The sequence below is a fragment of the Stegostoma tigrinum genome, chromosome 1, assembly GCF_030684315.1.
Source record: "Stegostoma tigrinum isolate sSteTig4 chromosome 1, sSteTig4.hap1, whole genome shotgun sequence".
Classification (NCBI taxonomy): Eukaryota; Metazoa; Chordata; class Chondrichthyes; order Orectolobiformes; family Stegostomatidae; genus Stegostoma; species Stegostoma tigrinum.
Genome location: NC_081354.1, coordinates 141,805,948 through 141,824,652, shown reverse-complemented (window position 1 = coordinate 141,824,652; position 18,705 = coordinate 141,805,948). Strand labels below are relative to the sequence as shown.

General features: G+C 44.8%; 1 protein-coding gene across 1 annotated transcript in view; it reads right to left on the bottom strand.

Annotated features, from left to right (window-relative positions):
- Nucleotides 1-18,705, bottom strand: part of nol6 (nucleolar protein 6 (RNA-associated)) — a 140,918-nt gene that overhangs the window by 38,787 nt on the left and 83,426 nt on the right. The window contains exon 16 of the mRNA XM_048538913.1: nucleotides 14,496-14,633. Within this exon, the coding sequence (XP_048394870.1) occupies nucleotides 14,496-14,633 (138 nt within the window). The remainder of the gene's footprint in view (nucleotides 1-14,495; nucleotides 14,634-18,705) is intronic.

The window sequence follows — 18,705 nt, the reverse complement described above, 5'->3', positions numbered from 1 at the left end:
CTAGATGGGTTTTACGACAATTGGCAATGGTTTCCCAGCTACAATCAGACGAGCTTTCAGTTCCAGATCTGCCATGATGGGACACAAGTTAATGTCGTCACAACGTTTAACTTGGGACCGAGTAATACTAGCCCAATGACATTAATATTACGTCAGTGCCTCTCCCACATTTACGTAAGCAGAAATAAGCAATCTTAATGAAACTGGAGGGGCCACACAGTAAACCTCAACATTACTATGTATCATCCTCTGTCAGCTGATGACTATGTATTCCTCCAAAGCACGAAGAGTGGCAAAGGCGCAAGATGTACTCTGGATGGGGGATTTCAACGTTCACAACAAAGAGTGGCTCGGCAGCAACATGACTGATTGAGCTGGTCAAATTCTAAAGGACAGAGCTGCTGGACTGGGTCTGTGGCAGGAGGCAGTAAGACAGATTTCCCAATAAGTGGAAAAAACATATTTGATCTCACTGTCACCAATCTGTTAGTTGCAGGTTCATCAGTCCATGGTGGTATCATTAACAGTGACCACCACAAAGTCCCTGTGGAGAGGCTCATCTTTGTATTTATAATAACTTACATCATGTTGTGTGACACTACTACTGTGCCGAGATAGGAGAGACTTCAAACTGATCTAGTAACTGAAGATGTCCCAACATATCCCCTTCTCAACCATTACTATCAAGCCAGGGGGTCAGCCCTAGTTCAATGCAAAGTGCAGGACAGCATGCCAGCAGCAGCACCAGTCATACTTAAACATGAAGCGTTAACCTGGTGAAGTTACCAAACAGGGCTACTTGCATGTCAAACAACATAAGCAGCAAGTGTCAAACAAAGCTAAGCAATCCCACAACCAATAGATCAGATCTAAGCTCTGCAACCCTGCCACATCCAGTCATGAATGGTGGTGGATAATTAAACATCTCACTGGAGGAGGAGGCTCCACAAATACCCTCATACTCAATGATGGGAGAACCCAACATGTTTTTCTGTTCAAGGTTACAAACAGTCAGATTCAAGCCTCGATATGAACAGAACGAGCCATCTAAACACTATGGAATCCAAGCCTGTGTTAAAGGTTAAACATTATTGCAATGAATAATCCACCTGTTGACTCCACAAAGCCTGTCCAGCTACTACAAGGCACAGGTCAAGAGTGACAGAATACTCTCCATTTTCCTGAATGACTTCATCTCGAACAGTAAAATAAACTCAACACCATCCAGGACAATATAGCTGCTTGACTGGCAGCAGATCCACATTTACACCCTCCACCAATGGCCTCATCTAAAAGAATTTCACCAAATCTCCTTGAACACCACCTTCAAAGCCCACCATCACTACAACTGAAAACAATAGCACCAGGTGGATGGGAACACCACCACCTTGGTTTTAGATTTGATATTCCTAATACAGTTTTGGAGGAGGTAGTAGGAACTGCAATTGCTGGAGGATCTGCGATAACAAGGTGTAGAGCTGGATGAACACAGCAGGCCAAGCAGCATCAGAGGAGCAGGAAAGCTGAAGTTTCAGGTCAAGACACTTCTTCAGAAAAAATGAAGAAGGGTCTAGGCCTGAAATGTCAGCTTTCCTGCTCCTCTGATGTTGCTTGGCCTGCTGTGTTCACCCATCTCTACACCTTGTTGTCACAGTTTTGGAGTAGCTGCCTGCTTAACCATGACTGGATGTTAAAGAAACAGTGAGAAACTAGAAACAGTAACATTTCAAAAGGAATGCATTGAAGGAAAAAGCACAAAGAAAGAAAAAGACAGCAACGGAAACAAGGTAGAGAGAAAAAGAAAGAAAAATTCCATAACATGAAGCTCTAATAATGATCTCAATGAACTGTGCCTGTTGAAGATTAATTCTGAAACTCATTTCCAAATATTACCAAATTCAGCAGCTAACAATGACCTTGGAATCTGTTGCTTTGTTTGTTTTCAGTAACTACTATCTACAAACATTAACTCATTTTTAAAATTTTTTATCTTAAATTCTTTGATTTTGTACCCTACACTTTTTACAATTTATTCTTCTTTTATGGAGGCAACATCACTGGTAATGACCAGCATCTGTTACTCATCCCAAATAGTTAAGTCAATTGAGTCCCTCACTACAATAAAAACAGAATATGCTGGGAAAGCTCAGCAGGTCTGGCAGCACCTGTGAAGACAGAGAGGGTGAGGGCGAGAGAGCGAGAGCGAGAGACCCATGACTCTTCTTCAGAAGCCAAAAAAAAAGACATATTGGCCTCAAGATGTTAACTCTGTTTTTCTCGACACAGTTGCTGCCAGATGAGCTGAGTTTTCCTAGCAGCTTCTGCTTATATCCCCCAGGGCATTGACTGGGCCTCTAATTATTACTACTGATTAAAACTAGTCTTATGCCATTCCTCAAACGACATGTCAAAGAAACAAAGAAACCTACAGCACAGGAACAGACCCTTTGGCCCTCCGAGCCTACGCCGATCAAGATCCTCTGTCTAACCTGTCATCTATTTTCTAACGGTCTGTGTCCATTTGTTCCCTGCCCATCCATGTACCTGTCCAAATAGATCTTAAAAGACGCTAACGTGTCTGTGTCTACCACCTCCGCTGGCAACCCACCACCCTCTGTGTAAAGAACTTTCCATGCATATCTCCCTTAAACTTTCCTCCTCTCACTTTAAACTCATGACTCCTAGTAATTGAGTCCCCCACTCTGGGGAAAAAGCTTTTTGCTATCCACCCTGTCTATACCCCTCATGATTTTGTAGACCTCAATCAGGTCCCCCCTCAATCGCTGTCTTTCTAATGAAAATAATCCTAATCTATTCAACCTCTTCATAGCTAGCACCGTCCATACCAGGCAACATCCTGGTGAACCTCCTCTGCACTCTCTCCAAAGCATCCACATCCTTTTGGTAATGTGGCGACCAGAACTGTACACAGTACTCCAAATGTGGCCGAACCAAAGTCCTATACAACTGCAACGTGACCTGCCAACTCTTGTACTCAATACCCCGCCCAATGAAAGAAAGCATGCCATATGCCTTCTTGTCCATCCTGGGCCTCCTGCAGTGCCACAACGATGCCACCTGAAGGTTGCAGGAACAGCAACTCATATTCCGCTTGGGAACCCTGCAGTCCAATGGTATCAATGTGGATTTTACAAGCTTCAAAATATTCCCTCCCCTTACCGTATCCCAAAACCAGCCCAGCTCATCCCCACCTCCCTAACCTGTTCTTCCTCTCACCTATCCCCTCCTCCCACCTTAAACCGCTTCCCCATTTCCTACCTACTAACCTCATCCTGCCCCCTTGACCAGTCCATCCTCCCTGGACTGACCTATCTCCTCCCTAACTACACTCACTTTTACTGGCTCCATCCCTGCCTCTTTGACTTGTCTGTCTCCTCTAGCCATCTTCGACCTGCCTCCCTCCCTCCCCATTTATTTCAGAACCCCCTTCCCCTCCCCCATTTCTGAAGGAGGATCTAGGCCCAAAACATCAGCTTTCCTGCTCCTCTGATGCTGCTTGGCCTGCTGTGTTCATCCAGCTCCACACCTTTTTGTCTTAAACTCAACGGGGTTTTTGGGGAAAAAAAAAGAAAGGGTGAAAAATAGAGGTACAAGGAATCGTTGCTAAATATTTGGCATATTCAGTTAATATCTTACAAATTCATTATGTTTGTTAAAAGAATCATCACGATATAATGTGGTCTTAAAGCTTATCACAAGAAATAGCATTTGTATGGTAGCTGTAAACAGTACCTTAATCTATGCATAAAATCTGAATATTAAAATAAGCAAAGAATTATTTATAGAAGCGGAATTTACAAAAATGTGGATCTCTCTCAGATTGCTAAAAAAGACTAAACTTGGTCTCAGTTTATGTTATGTCATGGGTTTGTAATCCTTTGAATAAACTGCTGCACAAGGAACCTAATTCAACACTTTGCACTTTTCTCGAACTGCCACAGTCCATGTTTTGTACTTTAAATCGATGCAAAGTATCAACGAAAACTGCACATTTTTCATATTTGGCAGGTAAACAACACAAGAAAATAAAATTATTGAGAGAAAATTCCACAAAATAGGGGAGGCAATAGCCTAGTGGCATTATCACTGGACTGCTAATCCAGAGACCCAGATACCATTCTGGGGACCTGGGTTTGAATCCCGCCTTGGCAGATGGTTGAATTTGAATTCAGTAAAATATCTGGAATTAAGAATTTAATGACAACCATGAATCCATTGTTGATTGTCAGAAAAACACACCTGGTTCATTAATGCCCTTTAGGGAAGGAAAGTGCCATCATTATCTGGTCTGGTCTAGTGTGACTCCAGACCCACAGTAATGTGGTTGACTCTGAACTGCCCTCTGGGCAATTAGGGATGGACAATAAATACTGCCGAGCCAGCAACATCCTCATCCCGTTATTGAATGAAATTCTATAGATTCAAGTGGTGGTCTGTGCTACCTAAATTCCCAGAGTGTTCCCCTAACAGGAGGAATATTCAGTTGTGAATAACAGTAATTCATGAGGTTGGTTTATTCATGCACCAAAACACTCTTATCCTGAACACAGATTAATCTGCAATGAAGTTCTTTGCAAAGTATGTTTTCTTTAAAACAGTCACTAAACCTAAAACTAAAGCCTAAACTAGATGGCATCTAAGGGGCAACATTGTCACACAGAGGGTGCTGCATGCATGGAATGAGCTGTCAGAGAAAGTGGAGGAGGCTGGTTCAATTACAACATTTAAAAGGCATCTAGATGGTACATGAACAGGGAGGGTTTAGAAGAATATTGGCCAAAGGTTAGTAAATGGGACCAGATTAATTTAGGTTATCTGGTCAGTATGGACGAGCTAGACGAATGGGCCTATTTCCAAGCAGGACAACTCTCACAGCAATCTGATTTTTCTTCATACAAAGCAGGCTTTTTTGTTGGTGCACATACACACAACTAAAAAATTATTTTCTCAGAAACTTCACCCATAAATCTATTTGAGATCAGATCTGCCTATTGAACCAACTGTCCTCAAAATGAAATCCAGAGCTGCTGCTGCTCTTGAAGACTGCATTTAATAACTCATTTACATGTGAATGAAAACACCATGGACAGATAATGGGGCTTCTCTACAACAAGACTCATTTCTGTCATATTTAGCTGGATGCTTGCAGTGTTTCTTGGAAAAAAGAATGTCACAGATGCTTCTTGTGGAGGCCAGTAAATGTTGTCTGACAACTAAAAGAGTTCCAACAGTACAATACAATAACAAATGGAGGTAAAGAAACAGGCTTCCAAAATTAATGCTTGAAGCCATGTCTCTCTCATTTTGGAATTCTGCACTCCAGCACCAGATCAATATATCTGGGTAGCAAAAAGTTGTCAAAGGATTTCCAAAGCCAGATAATGGCCACAGTGTCCACATCCTAGACTGTAATCCTAAACAGCTTGCTGATCCGTCAACACAGCCACGTGTAAAGCCACATCTGAAGACCCAGGGTCATCCCTCTCATCAGGAGGCAGTAAAATATTGTCTATTTAATAATTGGCTGAAATATTGGCTCAGTCACAAAAGGACCAGTTTTAGCCAACACACAGTCCCTTCGCAGAAGTGAGCAAATAGCCAATGGATAATAAAATGTGAGGCTGGATGAACACAGCAGGCCAAGCAGCATCTCAGGAGCACAAAAGCTGACGTTTCGGGCCTAGACCCTTCCTCTGATGAAGGGTCTAGGCCCGAAACGTCAGCTTTTGTGCTCCTGAGATGCTGCTTGGCCTGCTGTGTTCATCCAGCCTCATATTTTATTATCTTGGAATCTCCAGCATCTGCAGTTCCCATTATCTCAAATAGCCAATGGAATTCTGTTAAGCAAAACTGCAGAAAGGCAATTCAAACAATGAAAAATCCCCCAGAAAGAGGTCTGATAAGTAGAACTATGCAGCCCTGAAGATCTACTCAAGAGCTAGAACTTGCATGGAAATTTGACATGGCAAGAAGAGACGGTGTATAGCTCCTGTCTTCAGCTAATTATTTCCATATCCTTAGCAATATTGCAGCAAAGCAGCAAGTACAGAACCCTGTTTGACTCTTCCCTGCCTCGCTGGAGAGTCTAGGTTCAAGTAATCACAATTCAAGCAATCACAATCAGATATTTAGACATGGGATTAAGAGAAATTTCTATACTCAAAAAGGACGCTCATTAAGTACATTCAGAATTGAGGTCAATAGACTTTTAGATGCAAAGTGAAATCTATGAACAAAAGAGAAGTACAGCATAGGAACAGGCCCTTTGGCCCTCCAGCCTATGCCGATCATCATACCCTAACTAATCTAAAAACCAAACATTCTGCCCTTACTCAGTCCATATCCCTCTATTCCCTACCTTTTCATGTAACCATCCAGATGCCTCTGTGCACACTTCCACCACCTCTTCTGGCAGTACGTTCCAGGCTCCCACCACTGTGTGGTAAAACGTCCGTTGCACATTACCTTTAAACTTACTCCTCTCACCGTGAACCTATGCCCCCTTGTAATTTAAACTTCAACCCTGGGTAAAAGCCTTTGACTATCCACATTATTTAAGCCTGTCGGAATTCTATCAGGTCTCCTCTCAGCCACCATCTTTCCAAAGGGGATATGGGGACAGCATGGAAAGGTAGAGCTGAAGATCAGTCATGATCGTACCAAGGGCAGAGAAAGTTCACAGGATTCAACAGACTGCTCTAGCTCTTATTTCTTAAGTTCTAAAGAAGACCCGCAGCAATATGGTTGACTCTTAAATGCATTCGGGTAAGGCGGAGGGTGGTGGGGTATGTTTCCCAATCAACATTTCCTGATGAGACCCTTGCAAGCCGCTGCTCCACGGATGTAGAATACCTTACAATAAAATGCAGTCCCTACTATCTTAAAGAGTTCACCTCCATCATCCAGACAGCAGTCTACATACCATCCCACACGGATGTGATGAATGCCCTAGATGAACACACTGGAGACAAAATTCCCCAAGTCCCTATTCATTGTGGCTGGCAACATCAACTGAGCTGACCTCAAGCAGATGACACCAAAATACCGATACATCTTCTGCCCCACCAGAGGACTGAACACCCTGGGCCACTACTACACAATCATTAAAGGAGTCTACTGGCCAATCCCCTGCCCACACTTCAGAAAATCTGATCACAGCACTGTGTTCTCCCACCCAGCTTACATGCAGGTGCTGAAATGGGAGAATCCTTCATGAAACTAGTACAGTGCTGGTCCGAGGCAGTGGAAGACTACCTCCTGCACTGCTTGGACTCAGCAGACTGGACCATGTTCAAGTGTTCAGCAGAAACCTAGACAAGTACACCGCCGCCATCACCAACTTCATTAGCAAATGCATGGAGACTGTGTACCAAAGAAGTCAATCCGAGCGTTCCCTAACCGTAAATTTTGGATGAACCAGAAAATCCACTCCTACTGATGACAGATGTGCAACAATCAACTCGGGTGACCCAGGCCAAAAACAGAAAATCCAGATATGACCTCCGCAGAGCCATCTGGGAGGCCAAGAGGAAGTACCGGACCAAGTTAGAGGCCCAGACCTGCAAAATAGACACCTGCCATCTATGGCAAGGCCTAAACAACATGACAGGATACAAAATAAAACAGTGTAAGACCATAAGATATAGGAGTGGAAGTAAGGCCATTCAGCCCATCAAGTCCACTCCACCATTTAAGTCATGGCTGATGGGCATTTCAACACCACTTCCCTGCACTCTCCCCGTAGCCCTTGATTCCTTTTGAGATCAAGAATTTGTCGATCTCTGCCTTGAAGGCATCCAACGTCCCGGCCTCCACTGCACTCTGCGGCAATGAATTCCACAAGCCCACCACTCTCTGGCTGAAGAAATGTCGTCTCATTTCAGTTTTAAATTTACCCCCTCTAATTTTAAGGTTGTGCCTACGGGTCCTAGTCTCCCTGCCTAACGGAAACGACTTCCTAGCGTCCACTCCTTCTAAACCATACTTTATCTTGTAAGTTTCTATTAGATCTCCCCTCAACGTTCTAAACTCTAATGAGTACAATCCCAGGATCCTTAGCCGTTCATCATACGCTAAACCTACCATTCCAGGGATCATCCGTGTGAATCTCCGCTGGACACGCTCCAGGGCCACATGTCCTTCCTGAGGTGTGGGACCCAAAATTGGACCCAGTGTTCTAAATGGGGCCTAACTAGAGCCTTATAAAGCCTCAGAAGCACATCGCTGCTTGTAAGATAGCGAAGAATGACACAGTCTTCCCTGATGCACTCAATGCTTTCTATACTTGGTTTGAGCAGAATATCACCGGCATGGTGACATCTGCCCAAACCGCCACAGATACACCTGTTCCTCTGTCACTGCTTCAGAAGTGAGACCAGTCTTCCTGAGAGTCAACCCAAGCAAAGCAATGGGTCCAGGTGGTGTCCCCAGCTGAGCAAGCACTCAGATCTTGTACAGACCGACTGGCCGACAGTATTCACCAACATCTTCAACCTCTCCCTCCTACAAACCAAAGTCCCCGCCTGCTTCGAGAAGACCACTATCATTCCCTGTACCCAAGAACACATATGCATTGTGCTTAAAGACTACCACCCAATAGCTCTGACTTCACTAATCATTAAGTGTTTTGAAAGACCGGTCATGGCCCACATCAACCCGTCTCCCAACCTGCCTCAATCCCCAACAATTTGCCTCCTGACATAATAGGTCCACAAAGGACGCTATATCCCTAGGCCTGCACTCATCCTTGGGGCATCTGGCCAACAAAGACACCTACGTCAGACTCCTGCTTGTTGACTATAGCTCTGCCTTCAACACCATTATCCCGTCCAGACTGGTCTCAAAATTCTGTGACCCTGGTCTCGGCTCTCCCATCTGCAACAGGATGCGTAGCTTTATGACCCACAGACCGCAATAAGTGAGGGTAGGTAACTATGTATCCTCCACAGTGAGGATGTGTCACCAGTCTCTTACTGTACTCCCTGTACACCTACGACTATGTTGCCAAATCCTGAACGAACACCATCTACAGGTTTGCTGACATCGCCGTAGTGCGATGGATATCTAACAATGACAAGTCAAAATACAGATGGGAGATATTGGGCTTGGTGACATAGAACAAAGAACAGTACAGCCCCTTTGGCCCACAATGTTGTCCCAAACTTTTACCCTAAACCCTGGTGCAATAAAAACAATCTGTCTCTCAAAGTTGGCAAAAATAAAGAACTGATCATCGACTTTAGAAAGAAAGGAGGAGAACACACCCCTATATATCAACGGAACTAAGGTTGAAAGGGTGAAGGGCATCAAGTTCGTCAAGTGACAATAATTGACAACCTGCCCTGAGCTTCCCACATAAATGCAACAGTCAAGGAGGCACAACAACGCCTCTTCTTCCTCAGGCAGCTCAGAAAATTTAGCATGTCCATCAAGTCCCTCACCAACTTCTCCAGATGCACCACTGAAAGCAACTATCTAGGTGCATAACGGCCTGATACAGCAACTGCTCTGTCCAGGACCATGACAAGCTAAAGATGATGTACACGGTCCAGACGATCACAGAAGCCAACCTTCCATCCACGGAGTCTATTTACACAGCTGGCTGCCATGAAAAGGCGGCCAACATCAAAGACCCATCGCACCCTGGTAATGATGTCACACAACCTCTTCCGTCAGGCAGTGAAAACGGAAGCCTGAACACACACAGACGAGCAGGGTTCACCAATAGCTTCTTTCTGGCCGCTATCAGACTGTTCAATGGACTCTGGTCTCAAATAATATAATCTAAAATGCCTCTAAGTCTTTTTGATCTTTGCATCCTTTGCTTACTATGCTAGAATAGAATATATTTATAGAATCCCTACGGTGTGGAAACAGGCCCTTTGGCCCAACAAGTCCACACCGACTCTCAGAGCATCCCACCCAGACCCATCTCCCTATAACCCACCTAATCGACACATCCCTCAACACTGTGGGCAATTTTTCATGGCCAATCTACCTAGCCTGAGCATTTTTGAATTGTGGGAGGAAACCAGAGCACCTGGAGGAAACCCACATGGAGAACATGCAAACTCCACAAAGCCCAAGACTGAAATCAAGCCTGGGTCCCTGGAGCTGTGAGGCAATGCTAGCCACTGAGCCACTGTGCCTGTACCGCTTGTAAACCAAACTTTTCACTGTATTTTGGTACACATGACAATAAATCACTCAGTTTATGCATTGCCAGTGACGACCACATTCCATGCAACAAAAACAGATGAAAACTGAAAGAACTGCGGATGCTATAAATCAGGAACAAAAGAAGTTGCTGGAAAAGCTCAGCAGGTCTGGCAGTATCTGTGAAGGAAAAAAAATCAAGGTTAACATTGGGTCTGGTGACCCTTCCTCAGAGCTGTGGATAGTGAGGAAGGTTGCCAAAGGAAACAGCAGGATGTGGACTTGTTGGGAAGTTGGGTAGCGAAATTGCAGGTGGAGTTTAATCTATCCAATTGAGAGGTGATGGATTTTGGGTGGTTAAATGCAAGAGGAAAGTATTCAGTAAATGGCAGAACTCTTATGAACATTGATACATAGAAGGACCTTAGAATGCAAGGCCATAGCTCCCTGAAAGTGGTAACACATTTGGACAAGGTGGTAAAGAAGGCATGGAGCATGTCTTCATAAGTCAGGGCACTGAGTATAAAAATGGCAAGTCACGTTGCAGATGCGTAAGGCTTTAGCTAGGTCACATTTGGAGTATTGTGTGTAGTTCTGGTTACTACATTGTAAAAAAAAATGTGGAAAGACTTTGTGGATGGTACAAAAGAGATTCACCTAGATGTTAGATAATAAAATGTGAGGCTGGATGAACACAGCAGGCCAAGCAGCATCTCAGGAGCACAAAAGCTGACGTTTCGGGCCTAGACCCTTCATCAGAGAGGGGGATGGGGGGAGGGAACTGGAATAAATAGGGAGAGAGGGGGAGGCGGACCGAAGATGGAGAGTAAAGAAGATAGGTGGAGAGGGTGTAGGTGGGGAGGTAGGGAGGGGATAGGTCAGTCCAGGGAAGGCGGACAGGTCAAGGAGGTGGGATGAGGTTAGTAGGTAGCTGGGGGTGCGGCTTGGGGTGGGAGGAAGGGATGGGTGAGAGGAAGAACCGGTTAGGGAGGCAGAGACAGGTTGGACTGGTTTTGGGATGCAGTGGGTCGGGGGGAAGAGCTGGGCTGGTTGTGTGGTGCAGTGGGGGGAGGGGATGAACTGGGCTGGTTGAGGGATGCAGTGGGGGAAGGGGAGATTTTGAAACTGGTGAAGTCCACATTGATACCATATGGCTGCAGGGTTCCCAGGCGGAATATGAGTTGCTGTTCCTGCAACCTTCGGGTGGCATCATTGTGGCAGTGCAGGAGGCCCATGATGGACATGTCATCAAGAGAATGGGAGGGGGAGTGGAAATGGTTTGCGACTGGGAGGTGCAGTTGTTTGTTGCGAACTGAGCGGAGGTGTTCTGCAAAGCCGCAGACAAGGGTGGCGCAGTGGTAGTATGGCGTACTGACCTCTACATCGCCGAGGCCAGACGCCAACTCTCCGACACCACCTCCTACCGCCTCCTCGATCATGACCCCACACCCGAGCACCAAACCATCATCTCCAACACCATTCATGACCTCATCACCTCAGGGGACCTCCCACCCACAGCCTCCAACCTCATTGTTCCCCAACCCCGCACGGCCCGTTTCTATCTCCTTCCCAAAATCCACAAACCTGCCTGCCCTGGTCGACCCATCGTCTCAGCCTGCTCCTGCCCCACCGAACTCATCTCCACCTATCTGGACTCCATTTTCTCCCCTTTGGTCCAGGAACTCCCCACCTATGTCCGTGACACCACCCACGCCCTCCACCTCCTCCAGGACTTCCAATTCCCTGGCCCCCAACACCTCATATTCACCATGGACGTCCAGTCCCTGTACACCTGCATTCCGCATGGAGATGGCCTCAAGGCCCTCTGCTTCTTCCTGTCCCGCAGGCCCGACCAGGCCCCCTCCACCGACACTCTCATCCGCCTAGCGGAACTCGTCCTCACACTCAACAACTTCTCTTTTGACTCCTCCCACTTCCTACAGACTAAGGGGGTGGCCATGGGCACCCGCATGGGCCCCAGCTATGCCTGCCTCTTTGTAGGTTACGTGGAACAGTCCATCTTCCGCACCTACACAGGCCCCAAACCCCACCTCTTCCTCCGGTACATTGATGACTGTATCGGCGCCGCCTCTTGCTCCCCAGAGGAGCTCGAACAGTTCATCCACTTCACCAACACCTTCCACCCCAACCTTCAGTTCACCTGGGCCATCTCCAGCACATCCCTCACCTTCCTGGACCTCTCAGTCTCAATCTCAGGCAACCAGCTTGTAACTGATGTCCATTACAAGCCCACCGACTCCCACAGCTACCTAGAATACACCTCCTCCCACCCACCCTCCTGCAAAAATTCCATCCCCTATTCCCAATTCCTCCGCCTCCGCCGCATCTGCTCCCACGATAAGACATTCCACTCCCGCACATCCCAGATGTCCAAGTTCTTTAAGGATCGCAACTTTCCCCCCACGGTGATTGAGAACGCCCTTGACCGCGTCTCCCGCATTTCCCGCGACACATCCCTCACACCCCGCCCCCGCTACAACCGCCCCAAGAGGATCCCCCTCGTTCTCACACACCACCCTACCAACCTCCGGATACAACGCATTATCCTCCGACACTTCCGCCATTTACAATCCGACCCCACCACCCTAGACATTTTTCCATCCCCACCCCTGTCTGCTTTCCGGAGAGACCACTCTCTCCGTGACTCCCTTGTTCGCTCCACACTGCCCTCCAACCCCACCACACCCGGCACCTTCCCCTGCAACCGCAGGAAATGCTACACTTGTCCCCACACCTCCTCCCTCACCCCCATCCCAGGCCCCAAGATGACATTCCACATTAAGCAGAGGTTCACCTGCACATCTGCCAATGTGGTATACTGCATCCACTGTACCCGGTGCGGCTTTCTCTACATTGGGGAAACCAAGCGGAGGCTTGGGGACCGCTTTGCAGAACACCTCCGCTCAGTTCGCAACAAACAACTGCACCTCCCAGTCGCAAACCATTTCCACTCCCCCTCCCATTCTCTTGATGACATGTCCATCATGGGCCTCCTGCACTGCCACAATGATGCCACCCGAAGGTTGCAGGAACAGCAACTCATATTCCGCCTGGGAACCCTGCAGCCATATGGTATCAATGTGGACTTCACCAGTTTCAAAATCTCCCCTTCCCCCACTGCATCCCTCAACCAGCCCAGTTCATCCCCTCCCCCCACTGCACCACACAACCAGCCCAGCTCTTCCCCTCTACCCACTGCATCCCAAAACCAGTCCAACCTGTCTCTGCCTCCCTAACCGGTTCTTCCTCTCACCCATCCCTTCCTCCCACACCAAGCCGCACCCCCAGCTACCTACTAACCTCATCCCACCTCCTTGACCTGTCCGTCTTCCCTGGACTGACCTATCCCCTCCCTACCTCCCCACCTACACCCTCTCCACCTATCTTCTTTACTCTCCATCTTCGGTCCGCCTCCCCCTCTCTCCCTATTTATTCCAGTTCCCTCCCCCCATCCCCCTCTCTGATGAAGGGTCTAGGCCCGAAACGTCAGCTTTTGTGCTCCTGAGATGCTGCTTGGCCTGCTGTGTTCATCCAGCCTCACATTTTATTATCTTGGAGTCTCCAGCGTCTGCAGTTCCCATTATCTCTTCACCTAGATGTTGCCTGGATTAGTGTATCAGCTATAAGGAGACATTGGAAAAACTCTGTTTTCACCAGAGCTTTAGAGGGGATAAGGGGCAATCTGATAGAAATATATAAAGTTATGAGAAGCATGTACAGGGTGGGAATGTCAAATACTTGGTTTAAGGTGAGAGGAGGAAAGTTTAGGAGCAGGTGTTATTTTTAAATTGAGGGTGGCAGGTATCTGGGACATGCTGCCACAAGAGGTGACAAGAGCAGGTACAAGAGCAACATTTAAGAGACATTTAGACAGACACGTGAACAGGCAGGGAACAGAGGGCTATGAACAATATGCAGAATCAATTTAGTACAGCATCACGGTTGGCCAAAGGGGTTGTTCCTGTGCTGTATTATAAGAAAATATAAAATAAATAAATAAATCACTGAGGAACATAACTTAGATTAAAATTTTGGGTTTCAGCCTTGTTTTTCATTCTCAAGAATCAGTGATGCATACCAAGAAGCACACAGGAACTGTACAAGAATGGAACATAATTTGACCAGAAGCACTTTGTTGCTTTGTACATAATAACTACAAGGAATAATCATAAACTATGAACACTGCAGCAACTTGCTCAGTAACATAATACAACTTTACATCACACAAGTTCCTGCACTGGTCAATTTAATACATACATTCTTCATAACTTGCTTAAATTTGCAAAGTGCCAACTTACTTCTGTGAAACGGAATACAGGGTGTATGCCTTGGACTGATGTGATATTTAAGGGAAGTCCACTGAGGTTCCAAAGTTTGCGACTCAGGTCATCATATGATCGCACAACACTCATGTTTTTCTCCTCTGACCCTGCAGGCTGAGATAGAAGACGCAAGCTTGGTAAATCCTACCAATGGTATCATGAATCTAAAGAAAATAATGACTTTTCAGTAGACAAGATAACTGATTCTCACTCATTCCTAATTGTATATCATTGCTTCAAAAGATGTGTTGCTTTAGGAGCTGGATATGCTAGTGAGCAAAGGACCTGCATGAAACCAAATGGGTAGTTCTGCAGAAACTTTTGAGAAGCAAGATGTACATTACCACAAATTACAGCCTGAGCTGTTAAATAAACTGGAGTGTGATTTTCTAAGTAAACTGAATCCACACGGCTTAATCTGTTTTAATTAACAATAACACAAGAAATATAACACCAACAACCTTCAGAAAATCATAAGCACTTGGAAGTGCATGAGAAAATAGGGTGAAATCACGACAGCTTCATCAAGAGTGGTCATGCCTGAAAAATCTGTTAGAATTCTTTGAGGAGGTAACTAGCAAGTTAGACAAAGGACAGCCAGTCGACATGATCTATTTGGATTCCCAGAAGGCCTGTAACAAAGTGGCGCACAGGAGGCTGCTAAATAAGATAACAGCCCATGGTGCTGAGGATAAGGTACTAGTTGGATAGATTGGCTGACTGGCAGTAGACAGAGATTATGGATAAAGTGATCTTTTCCAGGACAGTAGCAAGTGACGAGCTGGGTTCCACAGTGTTAGGAGCACAACTATTCATGTTTTACGTTAATGCTTTGAACGAAGGAATCAAGGACGTTGATGTAAAGTTTGCAGATGACAGAAAGGTAGGTAGAGAAACAGGCTGTATAAGGAAGCAGGGAGACTGCAGAAGGACTTGGACATGCTGTGTAAATTGCTAAACAAGTCACAGATTGAATGCAATGTGAGAAAGTGTGAGGTTATGAATTTTCATAGGAAGTGCTGGAATCTATGAGTAAGTCAGTCCTAAGGAGGCACAAAAAATTAAAGTATGATCAAAAATGTCAACCTGATCTTACAAAAGGGAAACCATGCTTGACAACTTTGTTTTTCAAGGATGCATCTCTTGAATGGATTATACATGACTTTTCAAAGGGCGTTTGATATGCAAGGGCTCAGAAATTTGAAGTAACATAATGAGCTTGTATATTGGATCGGTTAATATTAAGCTGAAAGCACAGGAATAGAGTCATACAGCACAGAACCAGACCCTTCAGTCCAACCAGTCCATGCTGAACATAATCTCAAACCAAACTAGTCCCACCTGCCTGCTCCTGACCTATATCCCTCCACCCTTCCCTATTCATATAGTTAGCCAAGTGTCTTTTTTTTAATAAATGCGAATTTTCAAGTTGGCAGGGTGCCATTAATGGAATGCTGCAATGATCAATACCAAGGCTTCAGTTATTTTCAACCTATGTTAATGATTTAGACAAAGAATTAGAAGGCTAGGTATCTATTTTTATTGATAATAGTACATTCAGCGGGAATGCAAACTGAAGGGAAGCGAAGCAACTGCAAAAAGATATAAACAAGATAACTGAACAACAAAGTGGCAAATTAGGCATAATATGGAAAAGTTGGAGATTAGTTGCTCTCATTCCTTATGCAGAGTCACTGGACTTGAAACGATAACTTTGCTTTCTCTCCACAGATGCTGCCAGACATGCTGACTGCCACCTGTGATTTGTGTTTTTGTGCATTTAAGATTCTGAAGGGACCAGACAGGATGGGTGTGTGGAAGTTGTTTCAACTGGTTGGCATATCTGGAACTTGGTGCATGATCACAAGGGGTTGGTCATCTGAGTTTGAAAGCACTTACCAACAAATTCAAGAACAGCTTCTTCCCCACTCTTAATAGACGTTTGAATGAACCTCTCCTCTATTAAAGTCAACTTTTCTGTGCACCTTTTCTGTAGCTGTAACACTATATTCTGCACTGTTCTAGTACATCAATGTACTTAAGTAAGGTATGATTTACCTGTGTAGCTTGCAAAACAATACTTTTCATTGTACCTCAGTACATAATAAAAATAAATCAGCCAATGATCAAGAGCAAGAGAAATAACTTCACCTTAAAAAGCTGTCAGACTTTTTCTAATCCCTTACAAATTCTTTCTTTATTGTATTTTTAAAAGAGGTTATACAGATAGATATGTTCACATGTTAAGTGCTTTTTGGCATAGCTGTTCTTGCAACAGAACAAGCTTTAAGGGATTTGTTTGCTCCTTGTCTCAAATTGGAATATGCATGTGATGAACAGCCATAGTAACATTAAAACACTAAAAATTACTAGACAGCAGTGTGAATTTATCGTTCTCAGCAGCAATTACTGTCTCAGGATGCTTAATCCATCAATTTCAACAACATTGCCAAAGCAACAATTCCCATCAGTTCAGCCCTGCCACCTAGAGGTGGCTCCACTCAATACAACTGAAATTTGAATAAAACACCATTCTTTCAAAATTATCTTCAGCATGCTGGTCAACAACAAAATATTTATTTTGCTCCTGTAATGAAATAAGATGCCGTAAAGCACTTCAGGGAGTACATACGATGATGTCAGGTCAGTTGATGCTGATCTTGTTAATGTTGATCTCATCCAGTGTACGTCCTGTGCAATGTAAACCGTATGCCTCTGTCTAATTGTTTTCAAACTATATAATGATGTGCCTGTGATCTGGTAAACAAAGCTTTTCACTGTACGTCAGTATCATTGTCAGTAAATCAATCAAAAGACTAGGTGTCAGAGAAAATAACCAATGCCATGAGGATAGAATATTTAAAGGAACAAAAATAATTCTTTTGTTTTGCTTCAATTACATGAAGTTATCTACAAATACACTAAAAAAATAAGATAGTAAGTCTCTGGATTTTGTGTCAATTCATGGATAACTCAACACAACTCCATCTTAAGCAAAACTGAAAATCAATTCTGAGTGCTTGTGGCTGTGCTTGTGTCTTAGCGACTGGGAAAGATAAAAGGGGATAATTTGCCAGATCAGGATGACACAGGACACACTCCCAGACCCAGGGAATTTTCCCAGGGGCAAGCTGGGAATAAGTCAGGCCATCCACTCCACGGAGACAGACAATTGTTGCTCCAAAAATCATTGTATTCTTGACAAGTAACAGAGTTTGTAAACTGCTAATGTTATACCCAAATCAAAAAGACAGTGCGGCAAAACGTGGGCTGATTAGCCCAACATCTACTGTTAGAAACGTATTGGAATCACTCAAGGAAATAATAGCAAAACATTTGGAAAATTATATTCTAGTCAAACAAATTCAGCATGGCTTAATGAAAGAGAAATTATGTCTGACTAATTTATTAGAATTTTAAGGAAGTCTCAACCAGAGTGGACAGAGGGAAACCTGCAGATGTGTTGTATTTGGTCTTCCAGAAGCACTCGACAAGGTACCTCACAAAAGGTTAAGTCATAAGATAAGGGCTCGTGGTGTCAGAGGTAGTACATTGCCATGGATAGAGAATTAGTCAATAGTCAGGAAACAGCACGGGGAGATAGGGGCTCTTTCTCAGGTTCAGGAAATTCCTCCCTCATGGCATTATGGGTTAACCTACAGCACATGGGCTGCATCAGTTCAAGAAGGCAGCTCATTACCACCTTCAGTTTGATTTGATTTATTGTCACATGTACCCAAGTACAGTGAAAAGTTTTGTTTTGCTTGCAGTACAGGCAGATCATAATACACAAGGACATCTTATCATAGGGTATTCAGACAGAGCCAGGCATACGAGGTTACAACTGCACAGGACATGTATAAAAGCGAGATAAACATTAGATTTGAAATGACAGATGTCCATTTAGCAGTCTAATAACAGCAGGAAAAAAGTTGTTCTTAAACCTGTTGGTACATGTACCTAAGCTTCTGTATCCTCTGCCTGACGGAAGAGGTTGGAAAACAGTAGTAAGGGGCTGGGAGGAGTCTTTAATGATGTTGGCTGCCTTTCCACAGCATTGAAAAGTGTAGATGGAGTCCATGAATGGGAGGTTGGCTTCCATGATGATCTGGGCTGTGTACACAACTATCTGTAGTTTCTTAGGGTCCTGAGCAGAGGAGTTGGCCATATCAAGCAGTTATGCACT